At 45.8% G+C, this 19,994-nt stretch overlaps 1 protein-coding gene across 1 annotated transcript in view; it reads right to left on the reverse strand.

The window, feature by feature from the left end:
* The window catches only part of smo (smoothened, frizzled class receptor), a 206,322-nt gene that overhangs the window by 34,774 nt on the left and 151,554 nt on the right, over positions 1 to 19,994 (reverse strand). The window contains exons 8-10 of the mRNA XM_037420254.2: positions 15,305 to 15,413; positions 8,419 to 8,610; positions 6,464 to 6,603 (exon numbers count right to left, since the gene is read on the reverse strand). Coding sequence (XP_037276151.2) covers positions 6,464 to 6,603; positions 8,419 to 8,610; positions 15,305 to 15,413 — 441 coding nt within the window. The remainder of the gene's footprint in view (positions 1 to 6,463; positions 6,604 to 8,418; positions 8,611 to 15,304; positions 15,414 to 19,994) is intronic.

Consider the following 19,994-nt stretch of genomic DNA (forward strand, 5'->3'; position numbering starts at 1 on the left):
AGAAATTGCATTTCACCTGCTCTTTTATTAGGACAAATATTGTGACAGAAATGAGCAACATTTTCGCAAGGTGCCTACAAAGTCCGGAAACTTTGAAATTGGTCAAGTGTTTCCTTCGGCCAAAACTTGTAAATTGTATGGCGGCAAAAAAAAAAATTTTTTTTTTCATGATACTCACTCTAAAATGATTGTTTGGATCTAAGGTCTAGGGTAAATTTCACCAAAACTGGGAAAGATGACCAGCAGCTATGCTCGTTTTTACTTGTCTTTCAAACTGCTATCACAGACCGCATCAACACGCCTGTTGGCCTGAATATGCCAACTTGCACTACCTTCATACAAAGGCACCCACAGTGCATGTTCATCACAGGTCACCTCTGTCGAAGATGCTACAGATGCACGAGCAGCCACTGCCCATTTTTCAGACATGCTTGAAAATTTGGAATTTGGAAGCTTTGCCGGCACTGCCACAAGCCCAATAAATGCCACTGTATAACAATTTCTAAAATTTCAGATGGTCAAGCTTTCCAGCGTCCAATTTTTCGGTCTTTCTGCCAATATGTCAAAATGAATCGAAGCCCCCGCCCCCCCCTGTCGTGTCAGTCTGTAAGTGGCTGCAGAAATGTCTGCAAAAAAAAAAAAAAAGAGAGAAAAGAAAAGAAAAACCTAAATTATGGCGATGGTGTGAAGGAGCTGCAAAGCCTGAAAAGGGCTATCGCAACGAAGGGCTATCGCAACGAAGGGCTATCGCAATTCACTGGTGTCTTGACGGAAATGCATGGTGGCAGTACGACAGTTGCTGGTATACCTTCGAGATAAACGTTTTCAGCTTCAGCTTTGGAGGGCATGCGGCCTAGAATGGTTCCCAGTTTTACTGCAGGCTTTTAATATGCAACAGCCCAAAAGCACCGTGCTTTGGTGAAATACTGCTAAGTGGGCCACAATGACACGTTGCCCTCAAAAAACAAAAACAGCCTGCCATCGCAATGCCCATGCACAGTCAGGAATAGTGTAGGCGTGATGCATGACAAATATAATATTAATAGGTGACACGCCATATCCAAATGAACAGATCAGCGTCGTTTACGTGTGCAAACACATCGGCCAAATCCAGACGAGTCATCTGCTCTTTCACCACAGCCTTCACGTTCTGCATTTCCCAAATGCTTTGTGTGAGAGACCAACAATTTATTCAGTGCTTTGCCAGCGCTGCTTTTGCTCACCATGAGATGCAAGCTCACAAGAGCTGAATGGCATGCACTTGAGCACTGAACGTACTCATAAAAGTCTTGGCGAGCACCAAGATGCCAGATAAGTGTACTGGGAAGCATTGAAACTACAGTTGACGTCTGATTTACTGGATCCTCAAGGGTCCGCGAAGACATCCGGAAAATCGGTCAGTCTGAAAAAACGAATGCACGTGAGAATGCACCTTTTTTTGTCGGTATTTTTCGCTGTTGGAAAGGGTAACTTCCGGAGAACAAGATTCACATTGCAATTTAGCCAATGCATCGTTTAGGTGGTTCTGAAAAAAGCCGTTTATAAAAAAAAAATATGACGTGGCCAGCGCTACCTCATAGGCCAGCACATGGGCGTAAAGAAGTCCGCTATTTTCTTTTGCACGGCATTCCGCTTGCCCGTCTATCATATCTACCTCAATTTCAGTCAGTCATGTTTCCACTGTACACCAATGACAGTGTCATCAGTGCTCGCGTCAACTCCGAGCTCGTTAACTGTGTAGGAGATGGCTTTTTGTTCTCCGTGTTGTCGGAATCCTCCGTAACTTGGCGAATGATTTCGTCATCGGTCAAGTTCGTACATAGCTCAAGGTCTTTGTCAGCGTCGGCGAAGCCCTCAAGGGTTACCCGGCTGGAATCGACACGCCGGCAGTGTGCAGATCGTCGAAGGTAATATCCGCGGATGGCAGATCGTCACAGACGCTGTCCACTTGGGGCGAGACGGCCGTCTCGGCGTTGAGTGTGAAGCCCGTGTAGCGAAAACAGTTCCGCAGAGTCTCTTGCGTAACCCCCTTCCACGATTCCGCTAGCATGCCGACGGCAGGCCTGAGGTCAACAGCGTAGCTTTTCCCATTGTCGGAGCAGAGCATTATGTGGCTGAACACGTGTGATTTGTAATGATGCTTCAAGTTTCGAATCACGCCTCGGTCCATCGGCGGCAGGATTACTGTGGTGTTCGGTGGTGGAATTTCAATCTGTATTGCCTTTAGGTCTTTGATGTGGCCATGCGCAGGGCAGTTATCCACAAACAGCAGAACTCTTCAATTTTGCTGCTTGAAACTTCTGTCCAGCTTCCGCATGTAGGCTTCGAATAACTGCTGCGTTACCCACGCCTTCTTGTCAGCTTCATAGAGAACAGACAGAGTCACTGCACCCTTGAAACATCTTGGATGCTTCGCCTTGCCTATTACTAGTAACGGAAGCGTCTCGCTGCCTGACATGTTGCTGCCAACGAGGACAGTGGGCCGCTCCTTGCTGTGTTTGCCGTCGTGGCAGGGGTCACCAGCTAATACAAGCATTTTCTCTGGCAGCAGCTTGTAGAACAGCCTAGTTTCGTCACAGTTGAAAATATAATTAGGTGGAAACTGCTGAAGCAAGGACTGCAGCTTTCCATCCCAATATTTGGCAACAACGGAATCGCCGACGGCGTCACTTTTCCCGAACATTTTCTTTTACTTCAAGTCATTGCGGCTCTTGAAATTGCGAAGACATCCATCGCTGAACTTGAAGTCCTTCACGCCCATCTCAAGGGCGAAAACCTCCGCCTTCTGCTGCAGGATGTCACTTGGCACCGGGATTTGCTTAGCGATCATGGTGATGAGCGCTTCCTCGAGCTTCAGGTAAACACCTTGGCCCGCATTCTTCTTTCCAGCCCCGATTGATTTGGCAGCCATTTCCAAGACCTTCTCCTAGTTTTCCATGAAGTCCAAAACAGTTTGCTTCGAAATTCTGAGTTCCCTCCCCCCCTCTGCCTGCGACCGACCGCGTTGGACTTGTTCAATGATGGCGGCTTTCTTCTCCATCGAGAGCCTACGAGGGGGCTTAGTGTGCTTCTAAGGTGCGGACGAAGAAGAAGGAGCAGTCAGTGCCATCGTTGTAAACAGCGAATCTGTTAGATGAAAAGCGCAGAACAAAACAGCTAGGAACTCGGTGGATGCTGAAGGTCGGAAGTGATCACTGATGATGGCGCACAGCAAAGGATCAACCGCATACACGACTACAGAGCTGACAAAACACGTTAACAAACGCAGTGAGGTTTGGCTTAAATAAGTCGCTAAGCTACGGCCGGCAACAGATTGGCACGCGCGGTTTCTAGGTTATGACAGCCACGACGCGGTGGGGCGGTTGGCAGCAGTGGTGCTGGCCATACCTGGGATGCGAGTATGGCAGGTTCGAGGATATGAAAACAACCAAAATGGTGGTGGCGGTGGTGACTTTGTGCCGGCGGTTAACAGTAAAAAGTCCGGGAAATAGGTCGCCGAAAGCTATAAGCGTCCAGGATTTCGGACTATTTAATACATTGACTCTATGGGGAATGTGACGGTGCCACAGATGAGTCCGGGAAATCGGGCATGTCCGGAATTTCGGGCGTCTGGGAAATCGAACGTCAGCTGTATTTCGGATGTGGCTTGGCAATAGTGTCACTTGAGCAGACTAAAAAGCCACGAAATTGTTGTTAGATTCGAAGCGGCTCTTTGACTAGCCAGTATAACGCTGTCCGTCCGTGTCTCCATGAAAATGCGCCGCACCGCACTCCTCTCGCCGCAAGTACTGGGGCGGTGCCAAGTAGGTCCCGCCTTCCCTCGCAGTGCACAGTGACGTCACTCTCTCTCCCCTGCCGCGTGCTGACCGTGTGTCGCCTCTCTCTCCCTTCTCCTCCGCTGACAACGTTCTAGCGCACATCGAGACAACACTTTTTCGGCTGGTTTATCTGGGATAGACAGGACGGCAGGAAAGTGAAGCGCCTTGGCCCGTCGAATCATGTGCTGCAACAATTTGGTCTAACCTGGCCGTTAACGATGTTGCGAGGGCTAGCAAAGTTGACTGGGTTTACGAATGGTCATGTTGCACCTGCAACATCTACGTGGAGCGAGCCAGGGAAGCCGAATGCAAGGTTTGGCAGTGCGAGACTAACGACACCAACGAGGCGTGAGTCAAGCGCGCTGATTGCGTATGACAATAGAGACAGCGCGTGGGTAACACCGACGAGACGCGAGCCAAAGAAGCTGAGCGGAAGCGCCTACAACGGAAAGCTAACGCTGGCAAATCCTCGACATCGCCGGCGACCGCGACGTCTCGAGAGCGCCACACGCTTGCCGCCGAAGCACCCGCTTGCAAGCATCAAGCTCCACCCCCTGGTCTGGAGGGGTTTCACTGCCGCAACAGCAATCCCGTCCGCACGTGCCGATAGCCATCCACAACGCCGCCAGCAACGCCGGGGCTGACACCCGCTTCCGACGAGGGTTCGGGTTCATCTAATGTAGCTTCGGTCACAGTTGTCGCGCGTGCGACCGTCTGTGGTTCAACAACCACCTGTTCAACATCGGTTCCACCCGCGACCGTAGCAGCTGGAGGCAGCGACCGAAGCGATTCGACACAAGTTCGGCGCGGACCTGTCCGACTTCGAGGTCTGCGCCATAGAGTTTCCTAAAATTAACTAAAGGGGACTCTGGCACTGCGATTGCTCAGTGACCATAGAAATGATGGGTAGTACACAGATTTGCCTAGTCTTCATACTTCCGGGCGGCGAATCGTACTTGCGGCTTAATTTATTGCTCTTTCGGTTTTGTTTCGAAGGAAAGAACGAACTCTTTTGAACTTTGACTTGATTTGGAAAGCTAAGCCTAAAAAAATAAGGTGGAGAAGCACAACGGCTGAATATCTGTTGATTTTTGTTTCGTGAGAAAAGAGCTTCAACCCACATGAACAGATATGGAGCCAGAAGCACGAAGATTAGACGAATATGTGTACTACCCATCATTCCCATGCTCGCTGAAGCGCTGTGCCTTGCAGCTCCCATAGACACTAACGCCAGCTCCTTCTAGTTTATATTAGGAAACTCTATGGTCTGCGCCACTTGCAAGGAGTTGCTGATGTCGGGCACGGTTCGGACAATGAGCGTCACGCATGCTTACCGTTACCCGCCTCGCCCGTAGGAACTTCCCGAGCTCAATGTTCTTGCAGCACCTGCCTGAACACGCATTTCAACCAGGCCAACACCAGGTGCACCGCTGCTGCTTCGCATCCTATCAGGATTCCTTTAGAGAAGATGATACTTAATCTTTTTTCTGGTAGGCCAAATTTACAGACATTTTGTGGTTCTTAGGGGTCCGCAAGACCAGATGCTTACTGCACCTACCTTCATATAGGTGTGATGACGGCTACACAGGGACAATGTAATGCTCTTTTTGTGCTTTGTGCCTTGTAAGCTTGTGTGAATCTCCCAGCACCTTAAAGGGCCATCATCAGGCCCCATACCGAATTTTAGTTATACAGTAGAAGTTGTTGGGTGTCTAATGAGAAACATTTTGCCACAAAAATTTTTCGAATCGGTTCATTACGAGCGGAGAAAACAGGATTTTTGAAGCGGCGCGAAACGAGGGTGAGAGGAGGCGAGCTCAAAACCCTTGCCGCTCTTCCGCGTAGCCTTCGCAAGCCAAATCTCTTCCCCACCCTCTTCGGCATCCAACCAAGAGGTGACGTGTGCATGACGTGCCCAAACAAGCCAAGCCCCCGTGCACGCGAGCGGCATTGCTTTGTTGACCAGCGTTATTTTGTCGTCTTCTGCCTGTTTCTGCGGGATTGTTTAGAAACGCTGGCTTAGACGCGGTAGAGTAGATGAGCACAATGAGTGCGCGAACGCGTAGGAGCGTTCCACGGCGGTCGTCTGCTCAATGCGCAGACCGCGGGGACCCGAGCGCATGCGAAACGCTGGCACATTAGCTCCACATCTCGTAGCATTTCATGGGAAAAAAATGTAAGAAAAACGTGCACAATTGTTTATTGCGTCTCATTATTTATTTCAAGTTTTATTCATCTCTTAAAGCAACAAATACATAAACTACGCATGTTGCGTTAAATAATTTTTGCCATGTCGCGTGGCATACTGTTGACAACATCAGAGCAGAGTCGTCTATGTAGGACCAACGTCACTGCATTGCCATGTAAGGCCATTCCTACACCCACGTCATGCCCTCATTCTCTACGCGTGCGCCAGCAGAAGGGAGGAAGAGCAGCTTTCATCTTGAAATTTGACCCATTTCCGCGGCGCGTAGCATTGCAAAATTTGGCAGACGTGATCATGACCGCCTCGTCTGCGCATTGCGCTTGTCAGCTCAAAATTGTCAAACCTGGTTAGTGGCCCTTTAAGCAAAGACACCTGCTGCCATTGAATCGCTCGTCGATGGAATAGCACGAGTAGTTTTTCACATGCTTTGCACACTTACCGACCGGGTCGTCGTGTGCACTGTGAAAGCTGATTGAGCCCTGTCCCCGATTCAGCTCGTGCCGGCGACAGAACGCTTCTGCGACGAGTTTGTGTCGCTGCACACGTGGAGGATCCTCAGATGGCTGTCGTAGAATGGTTCTGCACCGGCCAACAAGCACATTGTTTACGTCAATTTTAGGGATGCCCTAGTGTGGTCAAATCTTGCTGCAACAAAATGAATGAGGCACGCAGAAAGCCCACTGTCACGAAATTTTGTTTTTGCAAAATTTATTGTACTGACCATACGAATTCATGAAGTAAAACCTCATAACCCTTCATAATTTATAAAAGCCCTGGTTAACATAGAATACTGGTTTAAGTGCACTGCCAGGCATATGTGCAGTTTAATGGTATCAAACACGTTAATTTGACTGTAGCTGGGAGCACCACAGTAAGACCCACTTATCACGGCTGAAAGCCTGATTTGTGTGTGCATGACGGTTACTTATTTAGAGACGTCTTTAGAGCACCCAGTCTTAGCTTCGGGTTCAAAAAGCACTGAGCTAGGCAGGAGCAGTTCCAAGGGCAAGGTAAACACAGCTGACCACACAGAACTGTGACGTGGCACCACACTGACAGCGAGCACATGCAAAACCATAGGCACAAAGAAGGAAATCGCAGGTAGTGCAGACGTAAGGCGCGTGCCAGCAACCAGCCAACACCAACTCGTGATGTAGTTTTGTTTACATTGCCCCTGCGCTAGGTGCTCACGTCGGCCACGGCCGACGTGAGCACCTTGGAAGCTAGCCCCAGACTCCGCATATTGCTCACTCGTGCGGCATACACTTTGAAGTTGATTTAAAGTATGTTCTAAGCTATATTTGCACTTGATATTTCATAGATGTTTTGTATGTCTGTAAATAAATCTATCGCGCTCATTAACTCACCTTCAAAATTTTGGGCCAGTGCTCCTTTTAATGTACAGCTCGAGAAAACCAAAGAAATGTTAGCAGCCTAGTGAAGCTGAGCAGCGAAGTCAACAATGCCATCGGCAGCAATTGCATGAGAAGCTCTAAATCCAATATAGTAGTTGTGTTAGCCCTCAGAAACGACTGTTTTGTCACCACTGACAATTGCATCAATAGAGATTGCAGTTCTTTGTAGACAGCAGTTCTACTCAGCAGAATGCAATGGCACGGCTGCTACATCAAAAAGAAAGTGCAGTCTGTTGCGTGACGCCGAAGTGGTGTCTTGGGCCTAGTTCCCCTCATGCCCTGACCTGGCGTCACTCTGCTTCAGCACGGCCGTTCACGCTTCCAGACGCAACACAGCAGGCCACACATTCTTCTTATTGTAGCGGCAGTGGCAATGAACACAACTTTGTAAACGTGGTGGCAGCTGTTGAGGCAATTTTGCCCTGGCCTGTATGCTGGCATCAAGCATGTCTACCATATCGCGAGGGACCATCTACTGCCAATCATCTCAGTGGCAAACAAATATTTGTAATAAATGCACGGTGGAAATTAATTTTAATAAACGGAAAAATTTTGATACTACCAATGTTTCTGGGATGCACAATATATTTATATTGTACTGAATTCACATGACCCAAAACAAGCCAACTTGCATGTGAACCATGAACGCAAACTTTATTAAGTTCAACTAGTATAGGAGAAGCGTGTACAGCTTGATTGCTCGCACCTTTCTGTTCTTCCTGTTTCAGATAAGCTCTGTCTAAAATGTACAAAACTGTGCAGCGATTTGATTGCTCACTACTAGCAGTTGCAGAGGGTATTGGATCATATTGTGATACACAAACTTATTTCAAGACAAGGTTTGTTTCAACATTGCAAACAGTTAATCTAAGAGCTGTATTAAAATAGTTTTGCTGTAATTTTTTTCGGTGCGAAGGGTGAGCTCAAAAGGAATCCCTGGCTGTGCAAGAACCGCACAGCTGACATAGTGTATGCTTGCCTGTGCCAAAAGTGGCTCCACGTGGTGGCCGTGGCCGACGTGAGCACCCAGGAAGCTAGCGCCAGGCAGGAGCCGAGAAATGCCACCAGGTGGAGCTGCAGCATTGCCAGGCTTGGCCGAGCATCCGGTTCACATGCACGCGCAGGAAGCTCTGGCACAGAGCTCTGTGCCGTCTCCACGTTGGCATGACAGCTGTAGACAACCACAGCCCCAGCACACTTCAAAATTCCATTTCTCTCCCCCACAGATGTTTACACTTACAAATCTTTACTTTAGATAACTATGCCGCCTGTTCGGTTTAGAAGAAGAGGAAAGCATGCACATTTACAACGTGGCAGCAGGGAGCAGGCAGTTCTTTAACCGTAAATAAAAACGGACACTCTACATGCTTGCAGGACTTGGGGTTATCGCATCACTACAAAGGCAGTCATGCTACCGTGGTCTTCTGAATTGGAGCAATTTTTCATTTTGGAGTACTTTGGAGCATCAAAATTATCTATTCTGGAGCACTTAGGACCAGGTACGTTTATACGTGAGAGATTTGGAGCAGCTAACTTCACATTCTGGAGTTCTTAACCTCCAACGCGATCTAGATGCAGTATTCAAATGGTGTAATAAATGGTTCATGACACTTAACATAACTAAATGTAAAAGCATGCGAGTTTCATGCCGCACTACTACTCATTGTTCGCGTACATACTTCCTCAATAACATTCCATTACCATCTGTTGAACATTATAAATATCTTGGTGTTTATATATGTTCTAATCATTCATGGAATGTGCACGTAGAATATGTAAATAACAATACTAACCGCATGCTTGGTTACCTGCGTCGAAACTTTTCCTCTGCCCCATCGTCAATCAAGCTCACACTCTACAAAACATTGGTAAGATCAAAATTAGAGTACGCATGTGCCATATGGGACACAACTTATGCCATTCTCTTTGAAACTCTCGAAGCCATTCAAAATGGCGCAGCGCATTTCATCTTATCGAATTATTCACGTCATTCCAGTGTCACATCCATGAAAAACACTTTAAACTTGCCTGACTTTTCGTTGCGCCGCAAATTGTCTCGCCTTAACCTCTTTCACAAAATCTATCATTTTAACAGCCATTTGAAGGACGCCCTATTTCATCGAACTAGTTTCATATCACCGAGGACCGATCATCACTATAAGGTGGGTCTACCATCCTGTCGCACTAGATTGTGCAATGAATCATTTGTTCCTAGTACAAGCACCGCCTGGAACCACCTTCCCGCATCCATCGCCTGCATAATAGACGAAAAACGTTTCAAGCTCGCCGTACAAGATGCCCTGCAACTTTTTTTTCTAATACACTTGTAAATTATTGTTTTCCCCACTTCTTTCTGTAGTGCCTTCAGGCCTTGAAAGTATCTTTAATAAATAAATACACTGGACAAGCAAGTTGCATAGACATTCAAGGACCAGAATAGTCATTTTGCGGATCTTGTGAAGAGCTAAAATTATTGTGATTCATTACAAATCTCATAAAGCCAATCATCTGAGGAGCCCTCCCTCTTTTACTTGATGATGCGAAAATGATGTCATGCATTTCAGCATTTTGGAACAACTTGTTCAGTGATAATTTGCATTAAAAAATTGTACTTTATAAAATAACATGCCAAGTTCACCTATGTGATTGTCAGTAGGCATGGCAGAGAAGCGCTGCAACGTATAACCCAATAGTGAAGATCATACTGTCCCGAATGTATTCCCCGAAGACAACACCAAAGAGAAAGAGAGATTCTTTTTCTTCACAATAGATTACATTGCTGGGCGTAACATGAAGACAGCCTCATAAAGCCACCAACACTTTATTCCCTCTCTTTGAGGCCTATCTGTGCTGGAGAAGGAGCATTCTCACAGTGCTTTCATACTATGCACCAGGTTGCCCAGATATAGAGGTATCCTTCATTCGGGCTTCTGCGAAAGTGTGAGAAAGTGCGTACAAAGGTGGACTCCAAGCTTTAACAAACTTCGTTTCATTTTTAGAACAACATTCGCAGAGGTGCTAACGCCCCCTGTAATGTTGTTCGTGTAAGGCTGTCTTAGCGTGTAGATCACACTTAATGTTATAATAATTCGGCAGATGATATCGTTGTTCTAAAAGTAGTTAAATAAATGCGTGTTGTTTTCGTTCATTCCGACCGTGTCTGCTGTGTCCAATCACTCCAAGAGCGTGGTGCTCTCTAGATCGAGACCTCACACGTTGTATATGGAAAGCAATGAAAAAAGTAAAAAAAAGTCACAGTCTCACGACTAGCGCAAAGCTATGAATTAGAATATCGCACAAAAAACGAGAAGCGGCTCGATACTGTCAGCACACCGCTGCAGCACAAAGAAAGATGCTCGAAAAGAACACAGACGACACAGGACAAGTGTGAACTAACAACTCTCGTAGTTGTTACGTGTTTGTATTTGAGAAGCCTGCTAAACATGTCCGCAATGCAGAAACCGACGCTGCTTGATTTTTCTTTTTCTTTTATTCTTTTAAACTGCGACACGTCAAATGAACCTTCTGCGTTTTCTGCCACGCGGTGGCGTCTAACACTTTGTGTGCCCCACGTTTGTTATTATTTTTTTCTCTCTATTCTACATCATAAGTGATTCAGAAGGGGGCCACTTTTCCTTGAGCGAAAGAATATGTGAAAGCGTTGGTGATAGAAATAAGCTCAAGCTGTGTTGAGGTCTGCGTACTGCGAGCGCTAAATGATGCATATGAATAGCTCGCCATTATATCGCCGGGACAAGCATGTCGACTGGCTGTGTTGGCTTGCGCAGCTGGCTGAGGAGCGAGGAGTCACTGGTTGGAATCCCCGGTATGTTATGGTACTTTATGTTAGGGTACCTCATGCATTCGCCTAAGACGATTTGTAAGCGAAAACTATATAGACATTCTCGATTTGTTTTTGTCGACGCCGTCATGTTTTTTGTAATGTCCGAATCAATAACACCCCACCGCGCATAGTATGTTTTACACGTCAATAAAAGTGCGCAAGCAGAGACGACGAAGGCAGCTGACAGAGAGAAAAAGGGCCAACTTATTTCTATTGCACGGAGGGCACATGCAACATCCGCACCTGGAGTGCCAGGCCTGCCATGGATTGCTACTCAAGCAGAAAGGAACGGCGCCTGTCTTCCACGAGCATGAAAGAACGCAAGGGTGTGTCACTAGAGCAGCCATTGTGAAATTTGACTTAAGGGCACAGTTGCGATCACTAGCGCGTGCACTACAAATGGCTCATATACCATTCTACGTGCTGTACTCTCACTGCAAGAAGACTGTACGAAAAGTGCCTTGTTACCTGGAGCAGTTATATCCACAAAGCGGCAACATAATCGTTACGCCATTTTGGAGGTCCATTCGTACAAGCCAGTCGTGTTGTACGTGCATCAGTGTTCCAGGAGTCTTTAGTCATCCAAGTGACCATACGGATCTCCAACACAGCGCATGACTTAAGGGCACAGTTGCGATCACTAGCACGTGCACTACAGATGGCTCGTATACCATTCTACGTGCTGTACTCTCACTGCAAGAAGACTGTAGGAAAAGTGCCTTGTTACCTGGAGCAGTTATATCCACAAAGCGGCAACATAATCGTTACGCCATTTTGGAGGTCCATTCGTACAAGCCAGTCGTGTTGTACGTGCATCAGTGTTCCAGGAGTCTTTAGTCATCCAAGTGACCACAAGGATCTCCAACACAGCGCATGCATCAAGTTTTTAGAGTGCACAGCGAACGCGTGGACCTTCGAAATGGCAACACTAGTGCTCCTCATGGACTACGTCAAGCCTTACTTGGTATAACAATACAATTCCTTGATATCGCATGCATAGCTGAAAGCTTAAGTGAAAATATCGTATTGCATCTTTTGGACCCAATTTCGCGCTACTGAAAAGAACGCTTTTTAAGGGGACTATGGCCACTTCAGGTGTCCATCATTCATGTCAAGCACACGCTGTCATAACCCTTGAGGGATGACACGCCAAAGTACTGAACTCCAGCTCCACAAAAGCTCTAGTGAGAGACAGAAAATTATTTGTTTTTCTTGAGGTTAGACCGCTGAAAATGGTTACTATAGATATGAAAATATAAAAAATAAAAATACCCGATCAACACAGTAAGACTTTATAGTATTAGCATTATTACACACTTTATCTGAATTTAAATGTGCCGCGTCTCTTATAACCATAAGGTGGTTTTGGGACGTTAAACCCCACATACCAAGTTACATGTGCTTCAAATTACTAGCAACTTCACATTTTCCCCACTCTTATCGGCTCTCAAACTTTTTGCCCTGTGCCTTACAAACTAAGCATAGTCTTGATAGATTCTGCTTAATGTTGTTTGCTAGGATGTAGTGAAGAAAACAACCCATTTGGCGGCTTGTAGGCGCATTGACGAGGCCGCGACACCACATTTTTTCCATGACGAGATGCTTCGAAAAAGCCATGATATTACACCTTTAGCCGCTTAAGAAAAAATTACAAGCAGGCAAGAAGCATGTACAACTATGTCCATCTAGCGGCTAATATAGCAAGCAAAAGGCAAATACAAGATACTGTGCCGCCATTTATGAAACAATGTAAAAAATAAACATTTTGTAGACGGCCGGCGATTCGCCGGTCAGAGTGCTTGTAGCCTTTCCGACCGTACGGCAGATCATTGGCTGCGAAAGTCAATAGGGTAGGTCAATGGGGAGTACCCTAGTAACCTGTTATTCAGTGATGACAATACACTGATGAACTCGTGGGATGAATTGCAACTCACAATTACTGACATGGACATGGAAAGCAAGAGAGTAGGTCAGAAAATTTATATGCATAAAATCAAAGTTATGTGGAACAGTCTTGGCAGAGAACAGCAATTTGCGATAGGTTCCGAGACCTGGGAAGTTGTAGAGGGCAATGTCTACTTAGGACAGGTAATAACCTCGGAGCTGAACCATGAGAGCGAAATAACTAGAAGAATAAGGATGGGGTGGAGTGCATCGGGCAAGCATTCGCAAATCATGACTGGTAGTCTACCACTATCTCTCAAGAAGAAGGTATATAACAGTTTCATCTTACCAGTACTTACCTACACAACAGAAACCTGGAGGCTTACAAAGAGGGTTCAACTTAAACTGTCGATGACACAGCAAGCGATGGAACATTGAAGAGCCCTTAAACCACCTTCGACATTTTTTTTAAACATTTCAAATAAATGCACGCAGCATGTGGAAAATGCTGTCACGATCAATTCTACATGCCGCAGCTCTAGGAGCCGCCGACGCACCAGAAATTCCAAATAGCGATTTCTCCTCCTTTCTAGGTCTTCCGGGCCTCCACGTGATGTTGAGACGAGGAATCCCCTACGCGCAGCACAAATTTGCTTTGATTGGTCGAGCAAGAGACGATGACTTACAGTTAGTCTGCAAACAGCTGTCCATGCTGCTTGCTGTTGTTCGTCGTGTTGTGCCTTCACAGAAAATGCCATTACTGTGGGACGGGTAACAGTGAGTGGGCAAACATCACTAAACGTATATGCCAACCCATATCGTCGCTATGATCTGGAGAAGGCGGTGGCGGCAGCTCCTTATCTCGTGCAGAGGTGCTCTGGCACGGCATGTCGCTGTACGGAACCGGTATGTTGGCGATCCTTTCAAGGCAAGCACGCAACACAGGGACAATATTGACACAATTCGTATAAGCACGGGTCAGTACGGCAGCAGCGGTTTGCCAACAAGTACGCAGTTGACGAAGTGTTGACAGAGGAATGAAGTAGCGGCAACCAGACGCACATGGTGTTTTGAGCAGTGCGTTGGCGGTGATGTATGCAGCATGAGATTGGGAGGGACGCTCGGCTAGAGGGCAAAGCGGCTTTGAGAGATGATACCAGCAAAGAGTAGCCCAGGAAAGAGCAAAAGGAGTGATGTCTGCATTTTGATAATCAAAGGCTTTTAAAAAACACTGCTGTAACAGCATCGTATTGAAAAATTCTCCCTACTTCGTGTTCGTTGTACACATGGGCACAACTTGCCCCGCCGCGGTGGTCTAGTGGCTAAGGTACTTGGCTGGTGACCTGCAGGTCGCGGGATTGAATTCCGGCAGCGGCGGCTGCATTTTCGATGGAGGCGGAAATGTTGCAGGCCCGTGTGCTCAGAGTTGGGTGCACGTTAAATAACCCCAGGTGGTCGAAATTTCTGGAGCCTTCCACTACGGCGTCTGTCATAATCATATGGTGGTTTGAGATGTTAAACCCCACATATCGATCAACATGGGCACAACTTCCACACCACAACTGAATTCTGACCACTAGGTGGTTAAGGGGCCCTTTAATAGACAAGAGAGCAGCCTAGGTCAGGGACAAATGGGTGTTAAAGATATCATAGCAGAGATAAAGAACAAACAGTGCACATGGGACAGGCATGCGGTGCATAAGCAGGATAACCGCTGGTTATCAGCTCTTCAATAAACAATTGACATTGTGCCCTCGGGGAATCTAATATACAACTCGACATTCAATATTATTGGCCTATATTTGATGCTCCTCAAGATGAAATTTTCTTATCGGCGAATCCCTCCTCGGCGCACAGCATCGCTTGTTCGAGGATGCGAAATAATCGATGCAGCAGTGTTTTTTTTTACTGATATTTTTTCAGGAGTCAGTCTCTTGTTCTTTTTTTTTTAGTAGCCTTGTCCAACACACAGCCTGAACCTTTGTTGTCGTTTTTTATTTTTCTGTCAAATGAACATCTACATGCGGATTTCATGATAAAAGATATCACTACCTAAAATACACCAGCAATTGCATCTTCCCAAGCCCAGATCTTATCACATTGCTTCTCCACCCAAAAAAGACAATGCAGTTCTCACGCAATATACTTGCGCAGACTTCTCTCCCAAATGGGCTGATTGCGGAATTCGTAGATGTGGCAGACATAGGTGCATGACACCAGCAGAACAGCCGTCACCAGGAACAGGCCTGCACCAAAACAACCAGAGCAGCTAAAGAGGGATTTCTTAGAATTGAAAATAGAGCAGCAAAAGCACTCTTGTCTTTTTGTGTCACTGTGCAGAACATACAATGGCTTTTGTAATAGAACATTTATCCTCACCCCACGTGATTAGTCGAGGCTATCATAAGTCTTGCGAGCTCAAGCAATCATATGTTGCGGGCGACGAACATTCCATTACCACTTGTCATAATACCCGTTGTTTTTGTGATGCTTATTTTTTCAGCATCAAAAATAAATCACTCCCACAATCCTGTATACAAACACCCAGCATTGTTGACTAAATTAGTTTGAAAACTCCACAACTGACCTGAATGTTTAAAATGAACGAAGATGGGCACAATGTTCAATTCATAGATTTGTTGCTGCTTTAGTGCTGCACATCTGTGATGATGTGCGCAACCAGACAAATAGAAGGCGATGGGTCACGTTTGTGGCAGTGCAAGACAGATGACGCTCGAACAGGGAGCACCTTCCACGGGAGAGAGACAAGACAGATTTGGGAGGACAGGCATACAATGAACTTCATTTGGTACTGAGGAGTTACTGACAGGACCCCCTAATGTGGGGCTGTCACAACCACTGGCTGCACCCACGTAGGGGACAGAACACCACGATGCTACACCCTTTCGGGGGGAATTACTTACCTTAAAGACGTTTTCACCTTCTATATTTTCTTAAGATAATATACCACACTCATATGTTGGCATAGTTAACGGGGAAGTGAGTAAAGGTTAAAACCTATCCTAGATTTATTGAAACAGCCAAAATTTCCTTAGTTTTCTTAACTGATTCCAAATATGCAAGTAGTTTAGCAATTTTAAGATATGTGAATCAGTTCTGAAGTTAATCAAAATCAATTAGTATTGTTTCCAGGAACAATGAAGCAAAAACTACTCATTAAAACCTTGAACTTGCTTTGATCGCATAGCTAGACACTAGAAAACAAAGCTTCACGAGGGTAGGAATATACCATATTTACTAACATAACGTAAAAACTGGAATTAAGTTGGACTTAAATATAGGTCGACCCCCCATACTTTGACTCTCCAAAAAAAGAAACTTTAAAAAATATCGAAGTATGGCGGTGCACCATTACGTTGGTAAATGCGCGACAGAACCAGCTGCACTGTGGGAATGTTCTTTTTAGGAACAAAGCTCCTTATGGCATGGCTTGTGCGTCCCCCGTTGTTGTAGTGCGTAACCTGTGGCACATACCCGACCTTGGGCACATATCTGCATGTCCTTGTGTAATGAAAAATGTAGAACGGCATCGTAATCACGCTCTCAGAGTTAACAAGGTGCTGACAGCAGAAATGTGGTATATACTCTTGTTTAGTACTTCGCTTGTCCGCTGGATGGCGGTACTTTTATATGATGAATATACTGTATTTACTCACATAATGTGCGCACTTTTTATCACGATTTCGGGGCCCCGAGAAAGGGGTGCGCAAATTACGCGGGGATTCTGCGAGGGCGTACAAAATATTTTGTCACAATCCCAACGCACGCAATATATACGTCTAAAAAATCGGAGCAGAAATGAAATATGCTTGTTAATTTAGAAGATTTAGCACGTACTTTAACCAGTCAGATCCAGTCATGCTCGATCTAGTAAGATGAATTGATCGCGAAGTTCGATTGGGAGTCATCGTCGCGGCTGTTGCCATTGCCCTCCCAAAGTGCATCCTCTTCGGTTTTGTCGAGTGCATTCGTATGCCCCTTTTTCTTGACGCTCTTCGCAACAGTAGTGTGAGAGACTTGGCCTCATGACGTGGCGGTACTGGGTAACTTAAGCATTCGCACATAATTGAAAAGGCCTTCTTCAGTGGCAGAAAACTTGCATTAGAAAGCGTACACTCCTCTGCTTTATTGTGTACCAATCGCGCTGATCGTCACACGTTGAAGTAGGTCATCTTGAAGTTCTTTGCAGTGGCACGGTTCCCATTTTCTTCTGCAAAATTCACAACAACGAGCTTCAATTTCACTGCATATATAATGACTGTAGCACATCGCAAGAAAAACATGATAACGCGTCGGCCGAATAGCGAAACCTAAACTTCGGAAATCGACCAAGCGTGCATTGCAGCGCGGATGCAGAGAACGAGGGGAACGGTTGGTGCGACAGGTCTTGGAGCTCGGCGCTTGCACGCCTCCGAAGCAGAAAGTTGTTCGTGCCATGACACGAGCGTGCATACTTGAGGTGGTAGAGATGGAGAAATAGAGGAAGGCAAACGCTCGAGCAGTTCCGCCGACCCATCAGCAGCCAGGTTTGAGTGTTCGTGCACGGTATTCTAGGGACCCTAGTTCAGGAGAAGGCCTCGGAAGAATAGACTCTGTACCCATAGCCCGTTTGACTGCACTTGTCAGCTCAGCAAGGTGCGCACCCGTGCGAAGCATTGTAAAGTCTTTTTGTGCACGCGCCAGCGACTGACACGGGTGGGTCGGGGAGTGCAAAATATGCAAATAAATATTTGTTTTGTTTTCAAAGCTGCCAAAATTATGCGAGGGCACAAATTATGCGAGTAAATACGATATGATGAAAAGAAGCGAGATGGCGATACTCAAAGTGTTCGCTAAATGGACGAATGGACGCATGAACGGGCACACGTATGGATGGATTGCAACAGAATCGAAAGTTGGGCTAGTTGGATATGCATGGTATAACTATCATTTAAAGCGCACGAAAAACAGACATAAAGAGAGGACAAGCGCTTTCTCGCAACTAAACTGTTTATTAGAAAGGGCGGAATATATATACAGGCAACTGAAAAACATGACTCATGCATGTGCAGGCAAAAAAGTACATCAGTGGCACATCAAGAACACATGGTAAAAGAAAACAGATTATCTCGGAACATACTCAAGAAAACCGAACTCTTTATCGTGCAGCAAAACAGAAGGCTGGCTGACGCATTGATCACCTCTTTTTCTTATGTGAAACGCTTCTGTCAACTCGTGAGTTAATTTATTATTTGACCGAAAAACCACTTCAGTATCCTGAAAAAGAGGGTGACATTGCAGAGAGTGCGGTTGTCACCCTCTTTTTCAGGATACTGAAGTGGTTTTTTGGTCAAATAATAAATTAACTCGCGAGTTGACAGAAGCGTTTCACATAAGAAAAAGAGGTGATCAATGCGTCAGCCAGCCTTCTGTTTTGCTGCACGATAAAGAGTTCGGTTTTCTTGAGTATGTTCCGAGATAATCTGTTTTCTTTTACCATGTGTTCTTGATGTGCCACTGATGTACTTTTTTGCCTGCACATGCATGAGTCGTGTTTTTCAGTTGCCTGTATATATATTCCGCCCTTTCTAATAAACAGTTTAGTTGCGAGAAAGCGCTTTTCCTCTCTTTATGTCTGTTTTTCGTGCGTTTTAAATGATAGTTATACCATGTATGGATGGACGCATGAATGGAAGCACGGACGGATGTACGGAAGCTTCGCCCCACTCATCATCATTCATTCCGTGGATATACGGTGATTTTTTTTTTATTTGGACACTAATCCTATATAGTTAAACACCAGAGAGCCACGAAGTACTGTCACTAGGACTCATCCAAACTTGAGTCTGACAATGTCTGTTTTTCACTAGTAACGTCCCAGAGTTCGTCCTCCATTCTATGCAATGTGTTACTGATGCAGCATTTCCTGAAAAACGAAAGTATGCTGCCTCAGCACAAAGGCTTTCCGCTTCATAAACCAGCGTGCCTACGATGACGATCCCTTGGACTGCACACTCGTGAGCCCAGAGTAGTGCACTATCTCGAGAGTTTTCACACAGATGCACTCCACTGTTACGGAAATCGACCTTGCACGTGGCTCCCGAAGAAATTTGGCAAATAGAGTTTAAAGTTCGGGGTGCACTGCTCTCTGTCCACGAAACAATGTTTTTTTTTTTTTTGTAGCTGAAAGATGAGATGCGCTGCTCTTGGCTCCTTTAGCATTGGACGCTTTATTCAGATGCACTGAATTCTTATTGTACCGCCAGGTTGCCATGTGCTTCGGCATACTCGATAGCTTTTCCTTAAAGCCTATCATAAACTGCTGTCGACCACCACTCATTTCAGAAGAAAATAGAACAAAGAAAACAACAGACTGACAGCAGATAACCAAGGCAAAATGACGTTGCTAGAACACTGTAGGCCTAGCCTAGCCTTGCCCCACGGCGCTGCTGCTGATGCTCACGATGGCATTAAAGGCTTTTGACTTCAGCTGCCTTGTTGCGCGATTTCCACATTTTCTTTTTCTGCCTACGACTGATATACAAGACGAGTGTCGACTTTTAATTGCGCTTTTATAAAAAAAAACTTTCGATCGATATTCCAGTTTTTACGGTAATTTGTGCCCTGGCGTAACTTCCTCAGCTCTAATACTTAGCCAGCTTTACTAAAAAAAATATTTACTTGTATATTTTGCGCTTCCCGATCTGCCCAAGCCAACTCGCCGAGCAGGCGAGTGCGGTCATACATAAAACAGGCTGCAAGTGCGAAGTATGAATTCCTTTTTATCAAACTACATGGAATAATATACCCATACATCTAAACCTGTT

The sequence above is a fragment of the Rhipicephalus microplus genome, chromosome 2 (assembly GCF_043290135.1).
Source record: "Rhipicephalus microplus isolate Deutch F79 chromosome 2, USDA_Rmic, whole genome shotgun sequence".
Classification (NCBI taxonomy): Eukaryota; Metazoa; Arthropoda; class Arachnida; order Ixodida; family Ixodidae; genus Rhipicephalus; species Rhipicephalus microplus.